The sequence below is a fragment of the Oreochromis aureus genome, linkage group 4, assembly GCF_013358895.1.
Source record: "Oreochromis aureus strain Israel breed Guangdong linkage group 4, ZZ_aureus, whole genome shotgun sequence".
Classification (NCBI taxonomy): Eukaryota; Metazoa; Chordata; class Actinopteri; order Cichliformes; family Cichlidae; genus Oreochromis; species Oreochromis aureus.
In genome coordinates, this window is record NC_052945.1 from 27546689 (window position 1) to 27569397 (window position 22709).

At 41.7% G+C, this 22709-nt stretch overlaps 4 protein-coding genes and 1 non-coding gene across 6 annotated transcripts; 2 read left to right on the forward strand and 3 right to left on the reverse strand.

Annotated features, from left to right (window-relative positions):
* Positions 1–572: 572 nt before the first annotated feature.
* ndufa6 (NADH:ubiquinone oxidoreductase subunit A6) lies at positions 573–2434 on the forward strand. The gene is made up of 3 exons (XM_031728682.2): positions 573–742; positions 1924–2039; positions 2206–2434. The coding sequence occupies exons 1-3, from the start codon at positions 604–606 to the stop codon at positions 2335–2337; spliced, it is 387 nt and encodes a 128-aa protein (XP_031584542.1). The 5' UTR covers positions 573–603; the 3' UTR covers positions 2338–2434.
* Positions 2435–2884: 450 nt separating this feature from the next.
* On the reverse strand, positions 2885–4246 carry LOC116311541 (essential MCU regulator, mitochondrial). Its single transcript, XM_031728678.2, has 3 exons — positions 3966–4246; positions 3692–3869; positions 2885–3141 (listed from the first exon to the last, which is right to left on the reverse strand). The coding sequence occupies exons 1-2, from the start codon at positions 4119–4121 to the stop codon at positions 3711–3713; spliced, it is 315 nt and encodes a 104-aa protein (XP_031584538.1). The 5' UTR covers positions 4122–4246; the 3' UTR covers positions 2885–3141; positions 3692–3710.
* A 40-nt stretch (positions 4247–4286) lies between these two features.
* Positions 4287–12035, reverse strand: fam234b (family with sequence similarity 234 member B). The gene is made up of 13 exons (XM_031728696.2): positions 11889–12035; positions 9515–10072; positions 9060–9164; positions 7651–7818; positions 7434–7549; positions 7088–7238; positions 6700–6841; positions 6323–6523; positions 5864–5942; positions 5566–5733; positions 5295–5415; positions 4964–5184; positions 4287–4880 (listed from the first exon to the last, which is right to left on the reverse strand). The coding sequence occupies exons 1-13, from the start codon at positions 11923–11925 to the stop codon at positions 4878–4880; spliced, it is 2070 nt and encodes a 689-aa protein (XP_031584556.2). The 5' UTR covers positions 11926–12035; the 3' UTR covers positions 4287–4877.
* Positions 12036–12382: 347 nt separating this feature from the next.
* LOC116311579 lies at positions 12383–12536 on the reverse strand. The gene has a single exon (XR_004198811.2). It is a non-coding gene; the product is annotated as a U12 minor spliceosomal RNA (small nuclear RNA).
* A 399-nt stretch (positions 12537–12935) lies between these two features.
* On the forward strand, positions 12936–22586 carry poldip3 (polymerase (DNA-directed), delta interacting protein 3). Of its 2 annotated transcripts, none has more exons than XM_031728695.2 (10): positions 12936–13092; positions 13664–13764; positions 13867–14294; positions 14389–14433; positions 14539–14616; positions 14736–14960; positions 16981–17058; positions 17161–17290; positions 20214–20280; positions 21371–22586. In XM_031728695.2, the coding sequence occupies exons 1-10, from the start codon at positions 13025–13027 to the stop codon at positions 21588–21590; spliced, it is 1440 nt and encodes a 479-aa protein (XP_031584555.2). In that variant the 5' UTR covers positions 12936–13024; the 3' UTR covers positions 21591–22586. The 2 variants fall into 2 exon arrangements, with proteins under 2 accessions (XP_031584555.2, XP_039467186.1); XM_039611252.1 differs by having other exon boundaries at positions 14736–14955; positions 16979–17058.
* The last annotated feature ends 123 nt before the right edge of the window (positions 22587–22709 follow it).

Consider the following 22709-nt stretch of genomic DNA (forward strand, 5'->3'; position numbering starts at 1 on the left):
CCCTCATAGTCTGTCTCACAATTTGGTCAGAAATATGCACACGATTAGTCAGCTGTAGGTCATTTTGTAGAGCAGTGGTAGTCGTCCTATTTTCCCTTGCTCAAAGGACCAGGACCAGCCCTTCTATGGGCCTGTTACCCATCTCCTTCATACTCTTGAGACTGTACTGAGGGACACAGCAAACCTTCCAGCATCAGGCATGGATGTCCCATCCTGAATGAACTGGACTATCTGGACTGCAGGTCTCATGTCATAATACCAGTATGAGAAAAATCGTTTTGGGGGGAGCGGTTAAGGAGAGCGCAAGAGTCTCTGGCAATGACCTGTAAAATCATCTTGTAGGAGGTTGTCTTGCTGTTGGCAGTTCACTTTCACCTGTTGTTACTTTTCTTCCCACCACAGCAGGTGAAACGGATCCACAGTGGTTTCTGCTTCTTAACTGGACAGGTTGATATCCCTGAAGTTTAACAAACTGTGTTATTCTGTAATGAAGTGTTCCCTTCATTTTGTGAGCGGTGCCTTGAACCAGCCGCACCTCTAGGTGGCAGCAGAGCGCTTTCAGCACTGATTTAATGAAACCGGAAAACAGCAGCAGTAGCAGTTATGGCGTCCACAGCGGCGACCCGGACGGCAGCTGGTGCTGCGAAAGTCGTTAAACCGATTTTTAGCCGTGATTTGGACGAGGCTAAGCGCCGAGTCCGCGAGTTATACCGAGCATGGTACCGGGAGGTCCCCAACACAGGTACGTGTGCCCCCTGTAGCGGGTAAACGGTGTGGAAGAAGCGAGGCGAGCGTCAAGGTCGCGTCTATGGAGCGGTGCAGAATAATTAACGTTAGCTGCTAGCACAGAGGAACCTGACTATAACAACAATGTTTTAAAGACGCTCTCCTCTCTTCTGTCAGATAGAGATGGTGATGTGTCCGTTAAATCTAAACTGCAAAGGGAAGTTCATGACTTCAAAGCAACCTTTAGATACTGACTCTGGCTAGCGTTCATTTTGGGCTACAGGCAGATGAGGCTGCATCGAAGATTATGTACTCTGTACTTTATGTCTACACATTTTAACTTAAAATCATACAAACAAATACAGAATCGATTAAAAAAGAACAGAGGTGCATATATTCGTGTTACATTGTTGTGTGGGTTCATGCTTACAGAAGACCTGTTATTTTATTGAATATAATATGTAAAGCAGCCTCGTAACACCCGTAGTTAGCAAGAATTCCATGTTCAGCATTCACTTTGTTTTGGCTCCTAGCAGGTGGTTACTTACACGGTTACCCCTCAGATCCTTTAAGGGGTACATTAAATCTTCGAATTTTTAAAAGAACAATTTTCCTATATCCATATGCGGTGTAAAAATGTGGAACAGTACAAGTCTGGAATTAAAACAATGGTTGGTGAAATATATATTGTTTTATGTGCAGACTAGTACATAGTTAATCATGTATCTTGTCTGATTACATGTTATATCGAGGAACACTGATGAGTAAATTATTAAATAGCATTAAGGGAGTAGGATTAAATAAATTTGTACTTCATCCTAGACCTTTTCGAGCATGTAAATTGTTCGGTGTATAGATTTATTCCTTGCAACGTGATTTTTTTTTTCTGTTTTGCTTTCTATTTACAGTGCATTTTGTTATTACGTTATTATTACTATTTACCTCTTCAAAATCAATTAATCAATTAAAAACCGACAGTGATTTCCTTATGTTTAACACCCAAATGCTGATGGGTCCTTGTAGCAAAACAAATATGGCATAATGATGATAATGAGTGGCAACTCATTACAAAAACAGTAGGACAATTTTATTTCGAATAGCTGCTGTAGATTGATTTAATTCACGCAGCTGTAATAGTAACATTTAGGAATGATGTCACCAACCAAAATGGCTCTGTTTGTGTCTGTTTCTCTGCAGTCGCAATGTTTCAGCTGGACATCACAACACGCCAAGGAAGAGACAAAGTTAGGGAGATGTTTGACAAGAACAAGCACGTCACCGACCCCCGTGTGATCGACATGTTGGTCATTAAGGTAAAAGCAGCACCTGTGACAAGAAACAGTAAATATGATTTTTCTCAAGGCGGTCTCTCTTAGGGCTCTGAGTGCTGATTAAATCTAACTTAGAGCCACACTGAGTTGTTTACTTCACAGTGTGTTGAGGTATTCTCAGTTTTTCATGTGTGTGTGCTATTTAAAGGGGAAAATGGAGCTTCAGGAAACAATCCACGTCTGGAAGCAGAAGACCCACATAATGCGCTATTTCTACGAGTCTGAAGAACCTCGCCCCACCGACTTCCTGTCCAAATTCTATCGGGGACACGACCAATGAACTGTACAGCTCTCGGCCTGCCCTGTGACCTGTTTTTTGGTTGTCCAATTTGACAGATGTTCCTCTTTATTGTAAATATACACTTAACAATCACCTATCTATAGTCCCGTCTCTTTTTTATTATTGATATTGTCACTTGGATCAATTAAAGCCATCAGCACACCATGACTGAACGTGCAGATGCTGTTCTGAGCGGGTTGTTTCAAACAACATAAAGCTTTTTCACTGCAGAAAGTAGGAAAAGCATGTGTGTATGAAGAGAGCTGAATCTTCATCATTATTGTTGATTCCATAAGTTTTATTTATTTTTGTTTTTCCTGCTGCTATGAAAAGCTTTAATCTTGTATTTGGAAAATTGACATCTCCAGACCAAAACTGAGCCGAAAGCTTTAACAGTAAGAGGACAAATAACATTTTACAGTCTGGATTTTGTCCTCCTTAAGAAGGTATAATCTATAAAACTGGACATGAAACAGCTCCTGGGAATAACGTACCAGCTTTGTTCCAAACAAGTTTTATGTTTCATGCAATGAAGTGTTTTAAACAGTTGATAGAAAATTTGATTTTATTGAAATCATTGTGTGTTCTGGTATCGCACAGCTCCACTGATTCTGCGCTGTATTTTACAAGCAGTATTCTTTTTGTTAAGACGTGAGTAGTGAATGACAAATACAGTACAATATGATCAGCCCGGGGCAGCAAAAACCCTGAATCTAGTGCACAAAGACGCAACTCCGGGAAGGTGTTAATCTGCTGAGATGCTCACTGACGCTTGGCGGTGGTCATCGTCACACAATACACAATCTGTGAGGGAAAGAAAAAGTGTGGTGATTTATTTTTACGCTATAAAGACCTGCAAACGGTTACGTCTTAATATAAGAAGCTTTAGAACTGCTGCAAAAGCCTGCAGAAAAATAAAGCACACAAAAGTGGTAAAAACACTCCTACATTCAAGCTGCTAATGTGAGCGTAATGTTTTTGTTATTACAGAGCTGAAGCTCTGAGCAAGAATCTTAAAGCCTGGTCAGCAACATCAAAGGGGACCTATTGTACTGATTGGTGGCCCCTCACAAAGATTGTAAAATGACTATGTTTTGATATTCCTTCTTTTTGACTGGATTACTCACAGTGTTTGATAAAAGCATCCATCACTATTATAGTACACATATATATGATAGAAAACAAAGATAATCTTAATAGGTACCTTTTAATGAAGCATGCTTTTTTTTAATTGCAATGGTAACTCCCACATTTCAGTCTGTACTGAACAACACTGTACATCACAGACGGAGCAGGGAGCGTGCACTCTGCCGCACAGTGACACCCACAGTGACAGCCAGCGATACCTGCTAACCTGAAGCTTTCCAGACCCCTCAATCATCATCGTCGTCGTCCTCGGGGACGAAGATGTCGTGCTCCTCCAGGAGGGCGGCAAAGTTCTTGCTGATCTGCGTCCCCACATACAAGAAGGGCACGACTACCAGGGCGATCCGGATTAGGCCGAAGGGGGTCTGCTCCCCGGTATCACACACCCAACCACAGAAACAACAACGTTATTTAACGTCGCTCGTGAGACTACACCCTCCGAATCTCCTGATTTCGTAACACTGCGTGCAAATGAGACTCACCTTTTTGGGTTTGGGAAGCATAGAACCGGACGACGAGCACACGGCCGTCCGGCATGCTGTCACGGTGTTCCCCGGCACACTGGAGGGGGTTAGCGGGGATCTGCAGGGGGGGTTGAGGAGAGACAGCCTGACGAGGCGACCGAGGGCCGATGCCATGTTTACAGGGTTTGTTGATGCAACGGCAATGCGGAAAACGAACCGGACATGAACTGTGATGTGCAAGAAGAAGGTGGAAACAGCGCCCCCTTTTGCTGATTCAACAGCACAGTTGTTTTTGTTTTCCCGACTGCATTTCTCAAAGTTGAAATAAAACACGGAGGCTACACATTGCGCTTTATTTTCTCTTGCAGCTTACATTTAAATATCATAACCCTTAGCAAACAGCGGTTCATTCATCTTAAAAAGTTCAGACAAGAAAAAGGCAAATCAATAAATTACTGTACAGCATTAAATATTTACAGAATTCTTATACTAACTAAATCATCAAGGAGCAGAAGAACAATAATCATGACAAAATGCATTGAAATAGTGGACCGTACCACACAGTAGATACTGGAATTACGAGAGATGCATGCTAGACATGCACTGATCAAGTGTTAAGTTACTCTGCTGTTCTCAAGTGAAGAAACAATCAGGTAAAGATCACAGACTTCCTAAATGTGACTTAAATTATTTAAAGAAAAAGTTTCAATTTAAAAAAACAAAACAAAAACAGATGTCTTTCTCAAGTACCAGAAATGAAATTCGACTTTTGTTTGAATCAAACGTGATGTAAACAGCTTCGTGGATGAACTGTCATCATCGCCTCAGTGCAGAGTCATCCGCAGCTTTTCGTCCCTTTCATCCTTGCTCAAGTCCTTGTGGCTGGACCGCGTACTTGTGAGGCAGGGTCGTGGTAGCAGCGGTGGCTCCTCACTACATAGTTGAGAGAGATTCACTCGTCAAAATTAGCGACACTCCAGATCTGATTGTCCGCACCCCGCGATTCTCTTTCTCACCTGATGTCTGAAGGTCAGACGTCTGAAGAACTTGCTGACCTCAGCGGGTTTAAGGGCTCCCGCGGTCTTGCTGCCATCTCCTATCCACACAATTTGCCCTTTAGTGATAGCAGCTCTGAGGCTCACACTCTTGACTATCCAAGCCCTGGGGACAGAGCCGGGCGTGGGCCTGGAGGACACTGTGATGTAGGATGCATCTTTCTGATGGTCTTGGTAGCTCACTATCAGTAAGGAAGAGTGATCATTCATTAAAAGAAAAAAAACAGTACAGAGTACAGTACAGAAAGATGCTCTGTTCTGTGTTTCTTTTTAAAAGCATGATGGCGATTACCTGCAGATGTGACTGCTGTGTCTGTGGTACTGGCGAGCTCCAGCAGGACTGTGGGATATGTAGGATGGAGCAGGTAGAGCTTTCGAATGAGAGGCTCTGCCACAGCAACATCCGGCGAAACCTATTAACAGCCGGAGAGCACATTTAGCACAAAAGACTCCTTAACAGAGTCGAGCACAATGGAGTAAAATGATCTTGTGCACAGGAGTCACAGAGGGCTGCTCTTCCTGGGTTCTCATTAACCTAGCAATTCTATCTGAGGAAGACTTACGGTTGTCTTGGTAACATTCTTCTGTGCTTTGATTGGATCGCTGGCCCAGAACAGGAAAGCGGATTGGCCTGTGGACGTGGAGATTGCAGACGTTTCTAAACGAAGCTGGGGACACACGAACTCGGCGGCCCACAAACGGGTCCCGTTCGCCCCATCGATGATTAATGTCTGAGAGACAAAGAAGAGGAGGAAAAACCACCAGTAAGATTGGAGCAAATGTTACATGTCAGCAAATTCATTTCAGCCCTGAGGGGGAAAAAAAGCATGAAAGAACCTGTGGTTGGTTTGTTTGTTTTACCTTCATGACTCCATTTGATGAATGCTGAATGAAAAGATCGAGGACTCCATCGCTATTGAAGTGTCCCGCCACTGGTTGACTGTGACATACAAATAAATATTTTAGGAACCCATATTTTTCTAGTTTTCAAAAGGATGGGGCAGATGTTTTGGTGGAATGTGATTTTTTTTTAAAAACAACAACAACAACAAAGAAGGGGGCATACAGCTAAAATGAAGTCAGGGAAACCATATCTGACTGAGTGCTATTCTCTCTAATGATTTTGCATTAATCACACGATTACCACACTGAAAGTTGCTAAAACAACAGTTACATGAAATATTGAAAACTTCAGACCACCTCATGGCAATAGTAAGCCGCCCCTCATCAAAATATTATTTTCAAGCACATCAGTTTGTTCAAACCTTGCCACCCTCAAGTGGTTGCTGCAGGGGGGAAAAAAACCAAACAGGACTGTACCTGTGAATGGAAGTTGTTTTGTAGGTCCATTTCTTTCGTAAATTCCTCTGCCGGAGCAGTAACTGTATGCTGCCTCCATACACCAGCACCCAGTCACTTCTGGTGGAGTCCAGGTTCGAAGCGGTGTCCAGGTTGTTGTGGTTTCTGCCAAAACCAGCCACAAGAGGGAGCAGGACCTTGGCCTGGTCATGGTCACGTGGGCTAGAAAGGACACGACAAAGATCTGATTTTGACTTATTTTAGACAAAAACATATATGATCTAGTAATCTACTTTCTACTTTAGTGCCAGCTGGTTAAAGGTATTTGGTATTTAAAAAAAAAAAAAAAAGAGTTTGCACATTGAAAACAGATCTATGCATCAGTAGCAGACACCCACCTGTAAATTTGTATGACGGAGGAGAAATTGTCCTTCTTCATGCCCTCCCACCCTGAATCCTTCTTTCGAAGCGCCTGAGTTTCAGGCAGTTTTCCAGTAGCCCGAAAGTAGATGTCTCGCAGGGAGATGGCCTTCACATTACCTAAGGGAACACACGATGACACAAGCTCCTGTGAAACCACCATTAAAATAACTTCAAGGGTCACTTCAATAGTTCTTAAATGAGCTCCTCAGAATCAGTTGTTGTTGTTGTTCAATAACTTTAGTATATTTAATGAAAAATATGCTTAATTTTATCTGATTATTTTCCAGGTTAGAAAGATTTTCTCCATTTAAAGCAGTGCATTGTCAGGGATTGTAACATCTAGTCCTTTTACTGAAACTTCACCTAGACCAAACAGGATGTAGTATACTCCTTGTTGTGTCTCATATAGCCAAGGCCCAATCAGCGTCCCTTGGGCTGTGACGTTGAAAGGCACAGGATGTCCGAGCAACGCTCCCGTCTCTCCAGAGATCAAAGTCAGAGAGAGATCAAATTTCTGAAAATACACAAAGCAGCAAAAAATAAATAAAAATACAAACAAACTGTAAATTCTTCAGCTCATGATGATTGTTAAATCCATGAATTAGAACGAATGAATTGTGCTTACGTGAACACTACAAAAAAAATAATGCTTTGCAAACTCTAACATGCATCAATATAGCACATGAAGAAATAAGGGAGGCTGGCATACGTCATCCGCTGGCAGGGTGGCTACAAGCAGATCTGGGTGTGAGTCGCCCTGGAGGTCTGGAAGTAACACTGCCTGAGATTCAATGCTCTTAATTGATGATGACCACAGCTTCTTTCCTGGAGAGGGAAAGGAAATATCTTTGAATGCTTAGAAATGAATACTTGCAGTTGATTAATTTTATTTACTTCTGCACAGCTGGGACAGCACTGAGTCCAACCTGTGGTGCCGTTGACAGCCGTGATGTAGGATTTGCAGATGAGGAGGCACACGGGCGATGGCACGGTGCTGTACTGCAGACCACACTGGATGTACATCACAGCCTCTGACATGACTTTTTTCCACAGCACCTGGCCGCTGACGGCAGAAAGGGCCACTGCACTGTAAGCTGGGATGAAGCGCATACACCATGTATAAATATCAAAGAGGTTACAGAGAGAGAAAGCACACAGTCATCTTCAATGACTTTAAAACACAAGAATTGGGGGTTTAAGTTTGAATCCATGTTGGATTTTCTCTAATCCACATAGCATCAAAAGAATACACACAGGCTTAAAAATATACATACGCCAACTTAAATCTTTTAGTACTGAAGATTACACAGTGTCCTTTAACTTGACAATGCCAAAGCTTGCAACATTAGTGATCATGATTCCCTACAACTGGAAATTTCCCTTTGGTGCCATAAAAAGAATTTGTTTGACAGCACTCATTCGATCGATTAATGCTCAGAACATTGGGAAAGTCAAAGGAATTCAGTGAAGGTCTAAGCAAGGGGGAATTATAGATTCCCATAAGTTGAGAAGGTCTCTTGGAGCCATTTCTAAACAACTGAAGATTGTAAGATCATCAGTTAAAAAAAACTGTACAAGAGTACAAGTTAATTGGACGAGTCAACACTTTGCCAAAGTCTGGAAGAAGACCAACTCTGTCACCCTCAGATGAGAGGAAATTGTCTCCACCAAGGCTCAAGTCTGACATGATGTAAAGGAGTAAAGGTGAGGCTTTCAAACCTAAGGACACTGTACCAACTGTCAGGCATGGTGGTGGTAGCATCATGCTCTGGGGCCTTTTTGCTGCCAGTGGTAGTGGAGCACTGCACAAATTGGGATGGAATAATGAAGGACTACATCCAAATTCTTCAACTTCACCTCAAATCAACAGCTAGACGGCTGAAACTCAAATGCAGTTCAGTGTTCCAAGAGGTCAATGATCCCAAACACACATCAAAACCAGTTTTGAAATGGATAAAACAGGTTAACATTAGGCTTCTGGAATGGCCTTCATGAAGCCCCAACCTCAAATCTACTGTCGACTACACTTAAAAACCCAAGTCAATGGTTGGAAACAATTTAAAGGAACTCCACCAGTTTGGCAGAAGCCAATCAGAATTATGCCAGAAGCCAAAATAAATATACACGTGTGCACACAGTTCGTTTTTTTTTAAAGTAATTAGAGATTTGTGCTGTACAATTATTCCAGCCTGAAAAAAGAACAGTTCAAAGAAACCACTGAAAGCCCAAAATTACCATGACACTAATGCTCATGATGAGTGTATGTATACTTCTGACCACAACTGTGGATGGGTACAGGCCTGAGGCTGCAAAGATATTTACATATCTCACATACTTTGTGTGGTGTGGGTCTCATTGGTCGGTTCGGTAACACCCAGGAACACATCCTCCACTGAATCACCATCAACATCCCACAGTGCCAGTGCGGGTGCTGTGACACCTAAAAAAAAGAAAGAAAAAAAAGTGAACACCACCCACTAACAGAAGCAATGTTTCATGTGTAAACAGAGCATGTGATGGGTAGAAAGATGTTTCACAAGCCTGTGTAATGACAGGTGGAAAATTACAGGGTTGGGCACTTTGTCTAGCCTCTACGACTCCTGAGTAAGCCTTATTATTGTGGCACCACTCACTTTAGATATCAGCAGAGGAGAGCGAGATCTTATCAAGCACTGGCTGTTTATTTTTCCTAGTTTACTCTGGAGCTAAGTACAAGCCTACTAATCTACATGCTATGTTACATGATGGGCATTAATAAAGGAGTCCCTAAATGTGCATTATTATCCTTACCTCCTGTCTCAACATTGCTCAACAGTGCTTTCTCCCACTGCAGCCTCTTTTCCAGGTCTCCCTTCTGGCATGGAATCAGGAACGCACAGAGCAACACGACCACTGTGGCACACACCAGAGGCACCAGAAAAAACGCACTTCGGATAGCATTCTTCACCCTCATCCTTTTTTGTTCATCAGAACTGTGAAGTCCTAGCCCAGCACCACCCAGTGCTCCAGGGCCCCCTCTGTCCTCCCTCTTCCTCTCGCCGCCCGAGTCCCTGTGGCTCCAGTACTGCACTCCCTTCATGTCATTCCTGTCTTGCCTGGATTTGCTGGGGAGTCGCTCTCTCCACTCGTCCTCCTCTTCGTCCTCCTCGTCGTCTTGCACCCCGTCTTCCGCGCCCACAAGTCTTCCAGATCGGCCACCGCGCAGCTTGGAAGACCCTGTGCCCAGGCAGCTATCCCTCCCGAGACCATTTCGGGGGTAGTTGAGCACAAGGTCATCCTCTTCGCTCTCGTCATCACTATCTGCTTGGGTGAGAGGGTCATACTCCCCGAGCTCCGAGCCCTTCTTCCCTGCAAAGACACACAGAAACTGCTCATTAGGAGTGCACTGGTTTGAACATGACTCGAACCAGAGGCTGTTGTGCTGCTTGCATATTAAATATCGATTAGGTCCACTTTTTATGGATAAGACATCATCACTGGGCTATTGTTAGGCTGAAAAACCAAAACATCAGAGCTGATTGGCTCAGCAACATTAACCATAGAAGACAACTAAAGTGCATTACGACAGAATGATTTCCATGGTTATGAAAAACAACTTTATAACATCTAAAAAGGGTCCAGAGGTAGGAGTATCATTGTCAAAGTGTACAATCAAAAAATGTCTTCATGAATGTAAATACAAAAGGTTTACAACAAGCTGCAAACTGCTGGTTACACTAAAGAGCAGGGAGGCTAGATTACACATCTAAAAGAGCTTGCACAGTTCTGAAAAAGTATTCGGACAGATGAAGCCAAGATGAGTTCATACCAGAATGATGGGAGGAGAAATATGTGGAGAAAGAGAGAAACAGCTCATGATCTGAAGCATACCGTCAAACATGTCTGTTAAACAGGATGGAAGCATTGTTATGGAATGAGCATATATAGACTAAGTGGGTCACTAGTGTTTATTGGCGATGTGATCGCTGAAAGAAGCAGCAGGCTGAACTGTGAGGTGTACAGACTCAGACAAATGCTACAAAACTGAACAGACAGCTCTTCACAGTACAAAAGAATAATGACCCAAAGCAAACTGCAAAAGCAACCCGAGTTTCTCAACGCAAAGAAATTAGATATTATTCAATAGCGGAGTCAGTCACCTGATCTAAACACAATGAAGCAACTTTAGAGGAGCTAACAAAACTGAAATCAGAGACCCATCAAACAAGCAGCAACCGAAGGTGGCTGCAGTAAAGGCACGACAGAGCATCTCAAGGGAGAAAACACAGCATTTTGTGACGTCAATGGGTTTTAGACCTCAGGCAAACAGTGACTACAAAGGATTTTCATGCAAGTATTAAAAACTATCCTTATATTTAAACGTTAATTTAATATACAATATACAATAATTTTGAGCCTCTGTTTGATTACACCACTTTATTACCATACTGTAGCGGTGGGCAGAGGCAAAACTAGAAAAAAATAGTGGATCTAACTATATTCCTGTATTTTGAAGCATTTTTTGATTGTAGTCCCCCCTATTGCACAATAACACACTTAAAACAACAATAAAAAAATAAAAATAGTAATAACACGATGACGTCAGCTTGGTTATTTTATTTCATTAATGCTTGTCAGCATTTTTTCACATTACAGATATCTTTAATTAAATAGAAATACTATTAGAAGAAAGAATGGAAAGAAGAACAGATAGAATACAAATAGAATAGAAATACTATTACCGTAATACAGGCAATGATGGGCATCACTGTCTATATATAGTAGGATATTGTCGGCAGGTCTGACCTTGTATTATGTATTTGTCATGAAAAAAAATATTTTATGGTGAACTGTCTAACAGCAGGTTGTTAACATTAGCTAGCAGCTAGCCGTCGTTCAGCACCACCACACACCGCCGTCAACGTGCCGCTCTGACGCTGCACTACACAAACAGAAAAACTGCGGCCAACTGATTTGACTAGGATTAAAAAATTGGCACGAGAAATTGGCAGAGATAAAACGGAAAACCTGACAACTGCGTATGACAAGAGGTAAAATTAAATGACTTCGCTGCATTCAGAAGGCTAAGAAGCGAGATAGGAGAGCACAGACTATCAATGAAGCTAAGCTCCGTTACGTCTGCACATTGGTCTGATAAATAATAAAAATCAGTGCGGCATCTTACCGGGCAGTTTGAGGGCACGGGACAGCGCTGCAGCCATTTCTCCTCTAACAGAGCCGACGCGAGGCAGCAATGATGTGCGGACCCAGACACCCACCGAACCAACGGTTTGGCTCTGCGCCAGACCGTTTGCATCATGGGACTTGTAGTTTATGAGGAACTCTTGCTTTGCGACGTCTGTAACGGTACCTATATATTTATAAACAGTGGAAAAACAACATGGACATTAACTACGTGCTAAATTTGAAATCTTCACGTGATTTTTTAACAATATATTTACCCTATAGATAATACATGAAGTAAATATTTATGCGGAATATTTATTTGACGTATTTCGCAATATCGTTGTGTTGTTTTGCACTTTGGAACTTGGTGCTCCACCGCGTTCTAATTACTATACCTAACACTCCTACTGTTAGCATATTACCTTGGGTAATAATCAGGTATGTATTTGACTGACGGGCAGTCGTTTTTTAATTTGACAATGTCTGGGATTCGGGGAAGGTCCTTGTCCCACAAGGCATCTCGCAAAGTAGGCGAGTCACCTCAGCAGGCAGACCTGTGCCCTTTCAAAAATTAATCTCGTAAATTGAACGAGGACACGGGCGTCACCCCGCGTCGTTATTTTCCTTACTCATCAGTTTAAGGCATGACCTAACTACGGTGGAGGACGGGCATAGACCACGTACACAGGCACTCTCTATTATGGTTTCAAATACAGTTTCCCCCATTATGTTTTTTTAACTTTCAATTGAATTTTATTTATTTCAGTGAATAAAACAACGATCAAATAGCCAGATTCTGACCTTTTTAATCGTTATATGCAATGTTTATGTCGTAAAATCGCTGTGATATCTGGCGCAAAGCATCATGGGTATGCAGGTATGCGCGCTATTCGTATTTCGTCAAGACTAATCGATCACAGATTTATTACGGTAGCAGCACAGTCGTATTTTAACTGTCTTAGTGTGTGTTTTGAAGACGACAACGTTAGCTATTCTGAATCTCCTATAAATATATCATAATTCTCAGTGTCAGCTTCCAATAGCCATTTTGGATTTTGGCCCAAATCAGTTCCCGTAGTCATAGCTCCCAAGAAATCTCAGGCGCGCACGCGCTTTTGGAAAGTGTGTGAGAAAATGGCAGACGTCTCTCTGGATGAAGTTATACGACAGCGCCGTATTAACGTCAAGGCTGCAGCGAAAAGGTATTTTTTGAGTGTTAGGAGACTGGTGCATGTGTGTTTATTAAGGATTTCGAAACTTGTAGTAACATTTCTAAGCGCATATCGAAAACTTATTGCTGCTTGTAGCTCTCGACAATCGTAAGCTAACGTTAGCATGTTACAGCTAGCAGCGATTACAGGCTGAACGCTAGGCTAATAGTGGCTTCCACAAACTGTAGGCCTTCACGTTGGAAGCCATTCATATTGAAGACAAAGAAAACGCAGTTTAATCTCGGAACCACTCTCCGCTTAACTAAACAGATTTCTTTGTTTAAGTCTTTTAATTACTCGTGTTTTTCAGCGTTTTGTTTGTTGCTTCACTCGTCAGGCTTGGCTAACTAGCACGCTAGTGTTTTTTTTGGCAACAAATCGTAGTTTTGTCCTCACTTAATGAACAAAGGTGGTAGCTGGAATTGGTATGTTTCCATAATCATCTGAGAAAAAATCCTATTCAAAGTGTTTCTAGAAGTGATTGTAACGTGGAAGGTATCGCTTAGTCCTAATGCTTGTTGTTGTGTTGTGGTTGAACCTAATGAAATCTTGTTTTTCTCAGGCCAGCGTTTGGACGAGGTTCAGGAGGAGATGGAAAAAGCTTTGATGCCAGACAGAAGATTGGAGTTAATGATGTGAGACAGAGGCTTGGAGGAGGCACAGGTAATGCCCAACAAGCACTAAAGTCCAGCAGATCAGTGGGTGTAAATGTTACTTTGTAATGAGCAAAGTCATTGTCTTAAAACTCTCAATTTCTCCCCTTAGGTTTTCAAGTAAAAGATGCCAGAGAGAAGCTGGGGCAGAAAGATGCTCGCTTCAAAATCCGTGGCAGGGCAGGAGCAGGAGTGGTGCAAGATGCACGTCAGATGATCAACTCACGCAAGCAGGGACAGAGTCAGTTCACCGTCTCTGCACCGACCACACTAAAGACAGCAGTAACGCAACATTTACAGAGCCAGACGCTTGTGCCGCAGATACAGATACACACCAACAACAATCTTGCTGGTGTAAATACAAGGCAGTTTGGTTCTAATGTACAAGGACCGAGTCCGAAGGCCAGTGCAGTGCCACAGCTGAGCAATAATGCAAGAATGATGGATGCTCGTGATAGGCTCAGCCTCAAGAGGAGCATTGGAGGGACCCAGACACAAGCAGCAGTTGCACCACCTTTAAAGATAACTAAGACCATCCAGGTGAGAATAAATAAATCAGGCTTGCCCATATGTATACTTGTAGAAATATACAGTCAGAACTTCCTTAAGTAATATATTATGCTTCTTTTTCCAGCAACGTCCAGTAGGGATGTTGGGAGGAATACGTGCCGCTACACAGGTAGATCAGTTTCTCTTGACATATTTAAATGTAACAGGACACTTATGAGCCCATTTCTAAAGGTTTAAGATATCATACTAAATGGATTATTTTGTTTTTCCACAGCCTACTCTAAATGAGCATGATGGCGCCCCAAGTAAACAGTTAAAGATCACAACTGCAAACAATTTGTTACAGTCTCGGGTAAGATGTTTCTCTGTGACAGGGCTACACATAGGCCTTCATACAGGAACTCCAGCGTGTCTGCTGTGTACCTACATTAACTAGAGCGTTATATTTCTTGTCTCCTTTTTTCCACACAGCCTGGTACAGCAGGCTCAGCATTCTCCATGTCAGCCCCGATCACCAAGGTGGTTAAAAATGATGCTTACACGGCCCCACGGCCCGCTGTTCCTGTGGCTTCTACTCGGCCCACTACCAGCCTGGCTGCCACTCGGTCTTCAGCTGCAGCCTTACAGCCAGTCTCTAGGACTCTTCAGCAAAGCACAGCAGAAACCAGTGCAACAGCTCCTACTCCTCCTCCTCAGGTAAATCCTGTCATTTTTATCTGCAGCTCAGTGTGTGTTCTTTCAAATTGTGCTCATATAACTTGTGTTATTATGGTTTTTATTATTATAATTTGTCTTTTGGCTTGATGCAACAAGTCAGACGAGTTTCTAACATAACATCTGCATCATGCCCCAGACAAAGGAAAACAATTGATTTCCTTTAATTGCTTTATATATAGCTGGGACATGTGACATATAGGATTGTCAAAACACCAGAATTTGAAACTCGATACTGATACCTCCCATTTTCAATACAACATCAAATATTTTGGCCATTTGCCCATTGTGCTACAACAGCAGTCCTGGCAATAAGGTAATTTTTTTTTGCAAAGTTAACGTCTTAACAGCCGGCTCACAGCTGGATACAAAAAAATAACAAACACATTTTAATAAATTATTGTAAAAGTAGAAAAGCTAGTTTATCATATTGTCCACATCTGCCACCTCTTCCCTGGTCCTGCAACCTTTCTCTTATTCTCTGTTCACACTGCAGCCCTTCTTCTCCTCAGCTCTGCTCTTCAGGCCTGAAACTCGTCTGATTCTGTTGCTCTGAAATTTTACTCTTTATTTGCTCAGATTAGTTCTCCACACTCTGGACTGACAGCAAAATTGGAAATGGGAGCTTTACTGATCTCTGAAATTCCTCTTGAAGTGTTATTCAGTGTTAACTTCTTCAGCTGTTAGTGAAGGGAGGAGCTGTGTGTCTGTGTGCAGCTGTGCTGTGGGACGTTGTGTATCAGCTGGAGGAGGCCAAAACGGGACTGTTGTAACAATACTGTTGCAAATCTTAATTTGATATTTTTAATATTGATTAATACCCAACTATCGATTTTTATTTGACAATCCTAGTGAGGTGTATTTAAAATAACTGGCATAATTTAAGATAAATAATTTAAATCTTCAAAATAATAAATAATTTAAATCTTGAAAATAACAAATAACTAATGTTGTAACATAAATGTAGTGGAATATAGACTGCGGCCACTTTTGGAAACACTCCTGCATGCTGCAGAAATTATGCCGACAGTCAAAGGCAACAGCTGTCGTCAGTCTGCAGCTACATTTCTGCCACATTTCAAGGTCTACCAGCAGCCTGTCTTCATACAGATCCTTCAATTTTTACTTGCTCTTAATTCAGTAAACAGGTGTCACTTTGTGAAACATAGTGGAGGTAAATCTTTTCTGTTTGTTTCGTGTTTAAACTTAAACCAGCGTTTAATAAGTTTAAAGGACTTTGGTTGGCTTAACTATTATGATTTTGATTGCAACTGCAGTAACAAACATACTTGTTAACTTTGGATAAATGCTGTCTGGAGCCTGTATTACTCTGTTGCGGACACAGGGTGTAGTTGGTGCACTGTAATATCAGTGGATGAGTCCAAGTGATAAAAAACAAAACAAAAAAAAAACCAGGCAGGCTCACGGACGTCTGTGCGCTCACTGTCCGATGATGAAATCTGTGTCAAGCGGACCTGCAGACGTGGAAAGGATAAAATCCGCTTGAGCCCGGTGTTTGCCATAGAGGACAGGCTGCAGCTCCACCCTGTAATAAATCATCTCACTGCTTTTGCGGTGGTAACCGGTTTGTTTTTGTTGCCCACATGTTCCTTTATACATATTACAATTCACACACATCAGTTTTTAGTTGCAGTTGCAAATGAAACACTCAAAATGTCTCACCCTTCATACCACCCTTGCCTTTTTTGCCGTCCATGCCACATCCCAATGAACCCTTCTTACTTCAGTAGATTTGCACATTTAAAGTGAAATTTTTTTTAGGCTAACGGGTGAAAATACTGAATGCAAGATTAAAAGAAAAAAAGTTAAGACTTTTTGTTTGGTTGTTTTTGTTTTTTAAACCTGGCTGCAGGCTCTTTATGATATAGACCCCTGCAGTGATTCTGTTACATGTATCAGTTTGAATGATATTTAATGTGTTCACACAAGTCATTGCAACTACATTTACTTGACTGTTTGGTTTTGTCATTTTTCTTTTTAGCCTGCTTTTAGCCCTTTGGAGGGGACAAAAATAACAGTGAACAACCTGCATCCCCGAGTCACTGAGGAGGACATAGTGGTGAGGAAATTGCTCTGTTTGCCTTTAACCTTTTCTTGTTTGAGATTAAAATGATGAGTCATTCAGTGTGTATTTGTAATGCCTGTCAATTTTTGTCCACAGGAACTGTTCTGTGTGTGCGGTGCCTTGAAGCGAGCACGGCTGGTGAAGGTAGGCGTAGCTGAAGTGGTGTTTGTCCGTAAAGAGGACGCCGTGAGCGCATACAGGAAGTACAACAATCGCTGCTTGGACGGTGAGTGCCAAGAGCAAGGACGCACACATGAAAGTCTTCTGTTTAACATGCAGTTTAATGGCTGCTGTGGCAACGAGATGTTTTGCGAGCTTGTTATACATTATATATAGTGTCATGAAATCGTGTTAGACTCCTTTCTGATTTCCTAATATTTTGCATATTTGTGATACACAAATGTTTCAGAGTGTCAATCAAATTTTAAGATTAAACAAGGATAACAAAGTGCAGTTTTTAAACTATGATTGCCTTCATTAAGAAGAAAACGCTACCCAAACCTATCTGCCCTTGTGAAAAAGAAATGATCTCCCTTTTTAATTCATGAATTAAATGTGATTAACCACAGTTTTGGAAAGATGAGTTCACTATAAACACCCAGACCTGAATACTGCCAGATCTGCTGGATCAAGAAATCACTTAACTTGAGGCTGTCTGACTAAAAGGCTAAAAGATCTCAAAAAACATCTCATGCCACGATCTGAAGAAACAGCTGAGAAACAAAGTCATTGACATCTGTCAGTCTGGAGACTGTTCCAAAGCTGTTTCTAAGACTTTGGGATTCCAGTGAACCACAAGAGCTATTATCCACAAATGGAGAAAACTTGGTGAACCTTCCCAGGAGTGGCCGGCCTACCAAAATACTCCCAAGAGCGTATCGTTGGCCCATCCAGGAGGTCACTAAATAAACCAGGGCGGCATCTAAGAACTGTGGGCCTCGGTCAAGGTCAGAGTTTATGATTCAGCAGTAAGAAAGAAACTGGGCAAAAATGGCATCTATGAGAGAATTACGAGGACAAAATTATTGCTGACCAAAAAGAACACAAATGGCGTCTCACATTTGCCAAACCATCTTGATGATCCTCAACACTTTTGGGAAAAATATTCTGTGGACTGATGAGGCAAAAGTTCAACTATTTTGAAGGTTTGAGTCCTGTTACATCTGACATAAAACTTAACAGTATTTCATAAAATAAATCAAACATGGTGGTGTTAGTGTGACGGTCTGGGGTTGCTTTGCTGCTTTGGGACCAGGATGATTTCTCGTAATTGATGGAGCCAATTATGCAGCAGGACAATGATGGAAAATAAAACAGCAGGTCCACGTCTGACTGGCTCAAAGAAAAAATATTTAAGGTTTAGGAATGGCCTAAACCAAAGTCTGGACTCAAGTCAGATTGAGACGCTTTTCCATGACCTTAAACAGACCGTTCGAGCCGGTAAACATCCCAGTGTGGCTGAATGAAAATAATTCCAAGAATTCAAAGAAGAGTGAGCCAAACTTCCTTCACAGTGACGTGATAGACTCATTGCCAGTTATTCCAAATGTTTGATTGTAGTTCTTAATGCCAAGAGTGGCACAACCTGTTATTAGGTTCACAGGGCAATTAAGTTTTCATACCAGGCCTCTTAGGATTGGATAGCTTCTACGACAGTAAATTTAATCCTTATTTGAAAGTAGGGCTGCCACGATTAGTCGACTAGTCACGATTACGTCGACTATTAAAATCGTCGACGACTAATTTAATAGTCGACGCATCGTTTGAAGCTTTGTAAGATCCCAAAAGACGCAGGAATAAGTAGTAGTATTTAAGAGTGTAATAACGGACTGAAACAGAAGATGGCAGCACTGCATGTGTAAGGATGCCAGCTGCCGTTAAACCCCGAAGAAGAAGAAGCGGTGTCCCAGAATTCATAGCGCGGCCCAGCGCAGTTGTCAACAATGGCGGCAGCTAGTTAGTTTTAATATTACTCTTATTATTTTTGGGGGGTCACAAAATAAAGTTTAACATATTTTCAGGCCAGAATGTAGCTGTTTAACCTCAAATATCTGCTCAGTTTATCAAGACACCACGTATTTTCAAAAGCACTCCGACGTTTTCGGAGACGTCTGTTACCCACCAGCTCGATAGTTAGCCAGGGTTCAAGGCTCACTAGAGCAGGGGTGTCGAAGTCCAGGCCTCGAGGGCCGGTGTCCTGCAGGTTTTAGATAACACCCTGGGTGAACACACCTGAATCAAATGAGTAGTTCATTACCAGGCCTCTGGAGAACTACAAGACATGTTGAGGAGGTAATTTAGCCATTTGAATCAGCTGTGTTGGATCAAGGTCACATCCAAAACCTGCAGGACACCGGCCCTCGAGGCCTGGACTTCGACACCTGTGCACTAGAGCCTGTGAGAACAACGGACTCCCGGCAAATCGTTTTCAAACCCACCGCTGTCTTTCGCTACTCAGGTTAAACATGTAATATAAGTCACTTAGATAACTTAAAAATGTTATTGTTTGGCTTTTTTTAGTATTTTATTTGTTCCTAAGTAAATCCGTTTGTCTGAGAAAAGTTATAGTTTTTACACAGCTGAATAAACGTCAAGCAGAAAACTGATTATCAGAAGTGTGAGATGCTCGAGAGTATACTCTGGTGTCCTGTTAAATTTTAGATAGCAAGGAGCAGACGGCTGAGTTTATTAAACTCCACCGAAACAATCTGCAAATGTCATTAAAATTTAATAAACTATCATCTTGTCTTTATTTTTAGTTAGCACATACCTTAAACACTTAAAGCTGTAAGCTAATGATAGTTATATAAGAGCAGATGCATGCTGGTGCAATAAACTGTACGTTTTACGTCCAATGGATGCATGATCTGATTAGTCGACTAATCGCAGAAATAATCGGTGACTAGTCGACTATCAAAATAATCGTTTGTGGCAGCCCTATTTGAAAGCTGCATTTTGTATTTACTCAAGTTTTCTTTGTGTGATATTAAAATTTGTTTGATCTGAAACATTCAAGTGTGGCAAACATGCAAAAACCTAAGAGATCAGGAAAGGGGCAAATAGTTTTTAACAGCTCTGTATGTGGTCAGGATCGTTGTGATTGGTTCATTTGTGTCATCTGTTCTTTTCCTTTTCTTGTCCACCCGCAGGCCAACCCATGAAGTGTAACCTTCATATTCAGGGAAATGTCATCACTTCTGATCAACCCATTCTATTGTGAGTGAGCCCTCGAGGCTTCTTTAGTTAATTTCAAATTAATCTGTACTCAGTTGTGTTTGCATACTGTGTGAGACCAGGGTTGGCTCAGACAGAGAACTTGGGGACAGCATGTATAAGGGGTCCATGAAAAGGCAGTGAGTCACTGTATCCTTGTTATATGTGACCTTTTGTATAGACAAAGTATGTAGTGTGTTGGGTGAAAATCCAAATAACAGAACTGGTTAAAATGCATTACAGTGCTGATGATCGTCCTTCTTCCCTTCACATACTTCCTCTGTATAGGAAGAATCCTAATTTAAAGAAATCATTGTTTTGCACATTTTCATTGTGCTATAATCTGACTTTTATCTACATACTAAAACCTATTACCTATCCATTTACTGCATTCCTAAAGTAAAAAGTATTTTATTGTGATCCTCTGTACAGCCTCTCACTTTATTTGCTGTCTAAAGTGAGCGACTCTAGCTTCCATCCCCCTTAAGGAAACTTTCTTCTGATTGGCTGCCCATCATTAACAGAAGGGGTGAACATTGTGTGTGTGTGTGTGTGTGTGTGTGTGTGTGTGTGTGTGTGTGTGTGTGTGTGTGTGTGTGTGTGTGTGTGTGTGTGTGTGTGTGTGCGGGGCTTTTGTGCTCACAGCCAGAGCTGTGAGACTTAAATGACCGTGTTGTCCTCTTATCCTCTTTCACTGACTTCACACAAATTCAGGAATAGAAATAATAGTCTGAAAACAAACATTTAAAACAGTCTGTAGCCTAAGTTTTTAGCTTTGGTGACGTTAGTGGGCATATTTAATATGAACTGAAGCAAACTGTATATAAGGGAAAGCACATAAGTCCATTTTGAGGTGGTTAGTAGCATTATTACATTGCCTTTGGAAAACAAGGTACTCGTGATAAAAATGTGATGTTATTAAGTTCACACAGAAATGTAAATACCAGGTGCTGTTGCTGTGTTCTCCACTAGAGGTCAGGCATGCAACCCTTTTGGCATAACAGCTGTCTCTTTAACTGAGTGTTGTGTCTGTGTGTTGTTTGAACCATTAAAGGACTTAAAAAATAGTAACAACTGTTTGACTTGCCCACAGGCGACTCAGCGATACTCCGGGTACAGGCGGCAGCAGCACAAAGAAAGAAGGTCTGCCCCCCTCCTTATCACGGCCCGCCGGTCAGCGCTCCTCCTCTCAGCCCACACCAGAGGTGGACCCCCAGACCATCCTCAAAGCTCTCTTCAAGTCCACTACACAGTCGACCTCCACCACTGAGCCTCCCAGCTCACAGGCCACTGCCTTTCGCATCAAGATATAGCCCACGTCTAAAGTGAAAACACTCTGTTCATGTTAATGCATTCTCAGTGTTCTCATTTGAAACTGTGGTGTTCACATTGACAGCAGCCAGCACACATTCTCATGAAACTGATTTTTACACATTTGATATACATGACTCCTGTGAACGTGAAGTTCATCATTCATGCATCCTCGTTTGGGTTTTATCAGAAGTCACCTGTTGGTTTTGGAAACGGAGCGGGGGACGGTTTCATATGGTCTTTTAATCCGATGTAGAGGTGGAGGAGGAGATTTAATTGCAAAGGGTGTTTTTTTTTTTTTTTTCTTCCATATATTAAGTGACAGTTTGATTTAGTTTAATATATATCCCATCATCCCGTCATTGCCGCTTTCCTCCAACTTCCAAAAGGGGAGGAGTTAAAAAAAACAAACCCAGCCAAAACCCTTTGACTGACTAATTGACAACTGTGTGGTAGTGTTATTCTTGAGAGTTATGTAATATTTAAGGCTCAATATTCATGCAGGTGTGTTCATTTATCTTATCAGTACTTCCCTTTGGGTTTTATGAGTGTGTAAAATGCATTTGGGGGGGGGGGGGCGATATACAGACAAAACAAAAAACCTAATCTATGTCATGTCTGTTTTATTAGGAAGGACAGTTTGGTTAAAATGTAGGAAGATGACTCAAGTTGAGCCCAAAGTGATGCCAAAATAACTGAAAATACCTGCAAATCGGGGACCGGTGTAAACTACATAATACCATAATAACTTCAGTAAGCTAGCTCTCAAAGGGACATGTCAGTTTATTTGGTTTTAACATTCTTGTGGCATCCAGACTCGTATGCTCTGTGACTGGTTTTTGCTTGATGGTCAACATGTTTAATTCTTTCTATTATTACTCTCGATTTGTGTTGAAAGACTGTAATTTACGTTCTATTGCATTCTTGGTATGTCATGCAAGACGAGACAAAGTGGTAGGATGTGTCTGAAATGTCACCATTAAATATTTAGCTTTGTAGATGATGTATGAGACTCTTCTTTGCTCTTCATATTATGAACTCTGTTGATTTATGTATCTGTGCTGTTAGGCTTTCTAAAAACAGTTCTGGACTTGTGAATGATTTACAAGTTTGGTGCTGAA

Excerpts from the sequence above, each read along its gene's own strand:
- ndufa6 (XM_031728682.2), top strand. The coding sequence starts at position 604 with ATGGCGTCCACAGCGGCGACCCGGACGGCAGCTGGTGCTGCGAAAGTC. Across the intron at positions 743-1,923 it reads CCGGGAGGTCCCCAACACAG|TCGCAATGTTTCAGCTGGAC; the intron begins GTACGTGTGCCC and ends GTTTCTCTGCAG. Across the intron at positions 2,040-2,205 it reads TCGACATGTTGGTCATTAAG|GGGAAAATGGAGCTTCAGGA; the intron begins GTAAAAGCAGCA and ends TGCTATTTAAAG.
- LOC116311541 (XM_031728678.2), bottom strand. The coding sequence starts at position 4,121 with ATGGCATCGGCCCTCGGTCGCCTCGTCAGGCTGTCTCTCCTCAACCCC. Across the intron at positions 3,870-3,965 it reads TGCTTCCCAAACCCAAAAAG|GTGTGTGATACCGGGGAGCA; the intron begins GTGAGTCTCATT and ends TTCTGTGGTTGG.
- fam234b (XM_031728696.2), bottom strand. The coding sequence starts at position 11,925 with ATGGCTGCAGCGCTGTCCCGTGCCCTCAAACTGCCCG. Across the intron at positions 9,165-9,514 it reads GAGCAATGTTGAGACAGGAG|GTGTCACAGCACCCGCACTG; the intron begins GTAAGGATAATA and ends TCTTTTTTTTAG. Across the intron at positions 5,943-6,322 it reads AAAACAACTTCCATTCACAG|TCAACCAGTGGCGGGACACT; the intron begins GTACAGTCCTGT and ends TGTATGTCACAG.
- poldip3 (XM_031728695.2), top strand. The coding sequence starts at position 13,025 with ATGGCAGACGTCTCTCTGGATGAAGTTATACGACAGCGCCGTATTAAC. Across the intron at positions 14,434-14,538 it reads GAATACGTGCCGCTACACAG|CCTACTCTAAATGAGCATGA; the intron begins GTAGATCAGTTT and ends GTTTTTCCACAG. Across the intron at positions 17,291-20,213 it reads CAACAATCGCTGCTTGGACG|GCCAACCCATGAAGTGTAAC; the intron begins GTGAGTGCCAAG and ends GTCCACCCGCAG.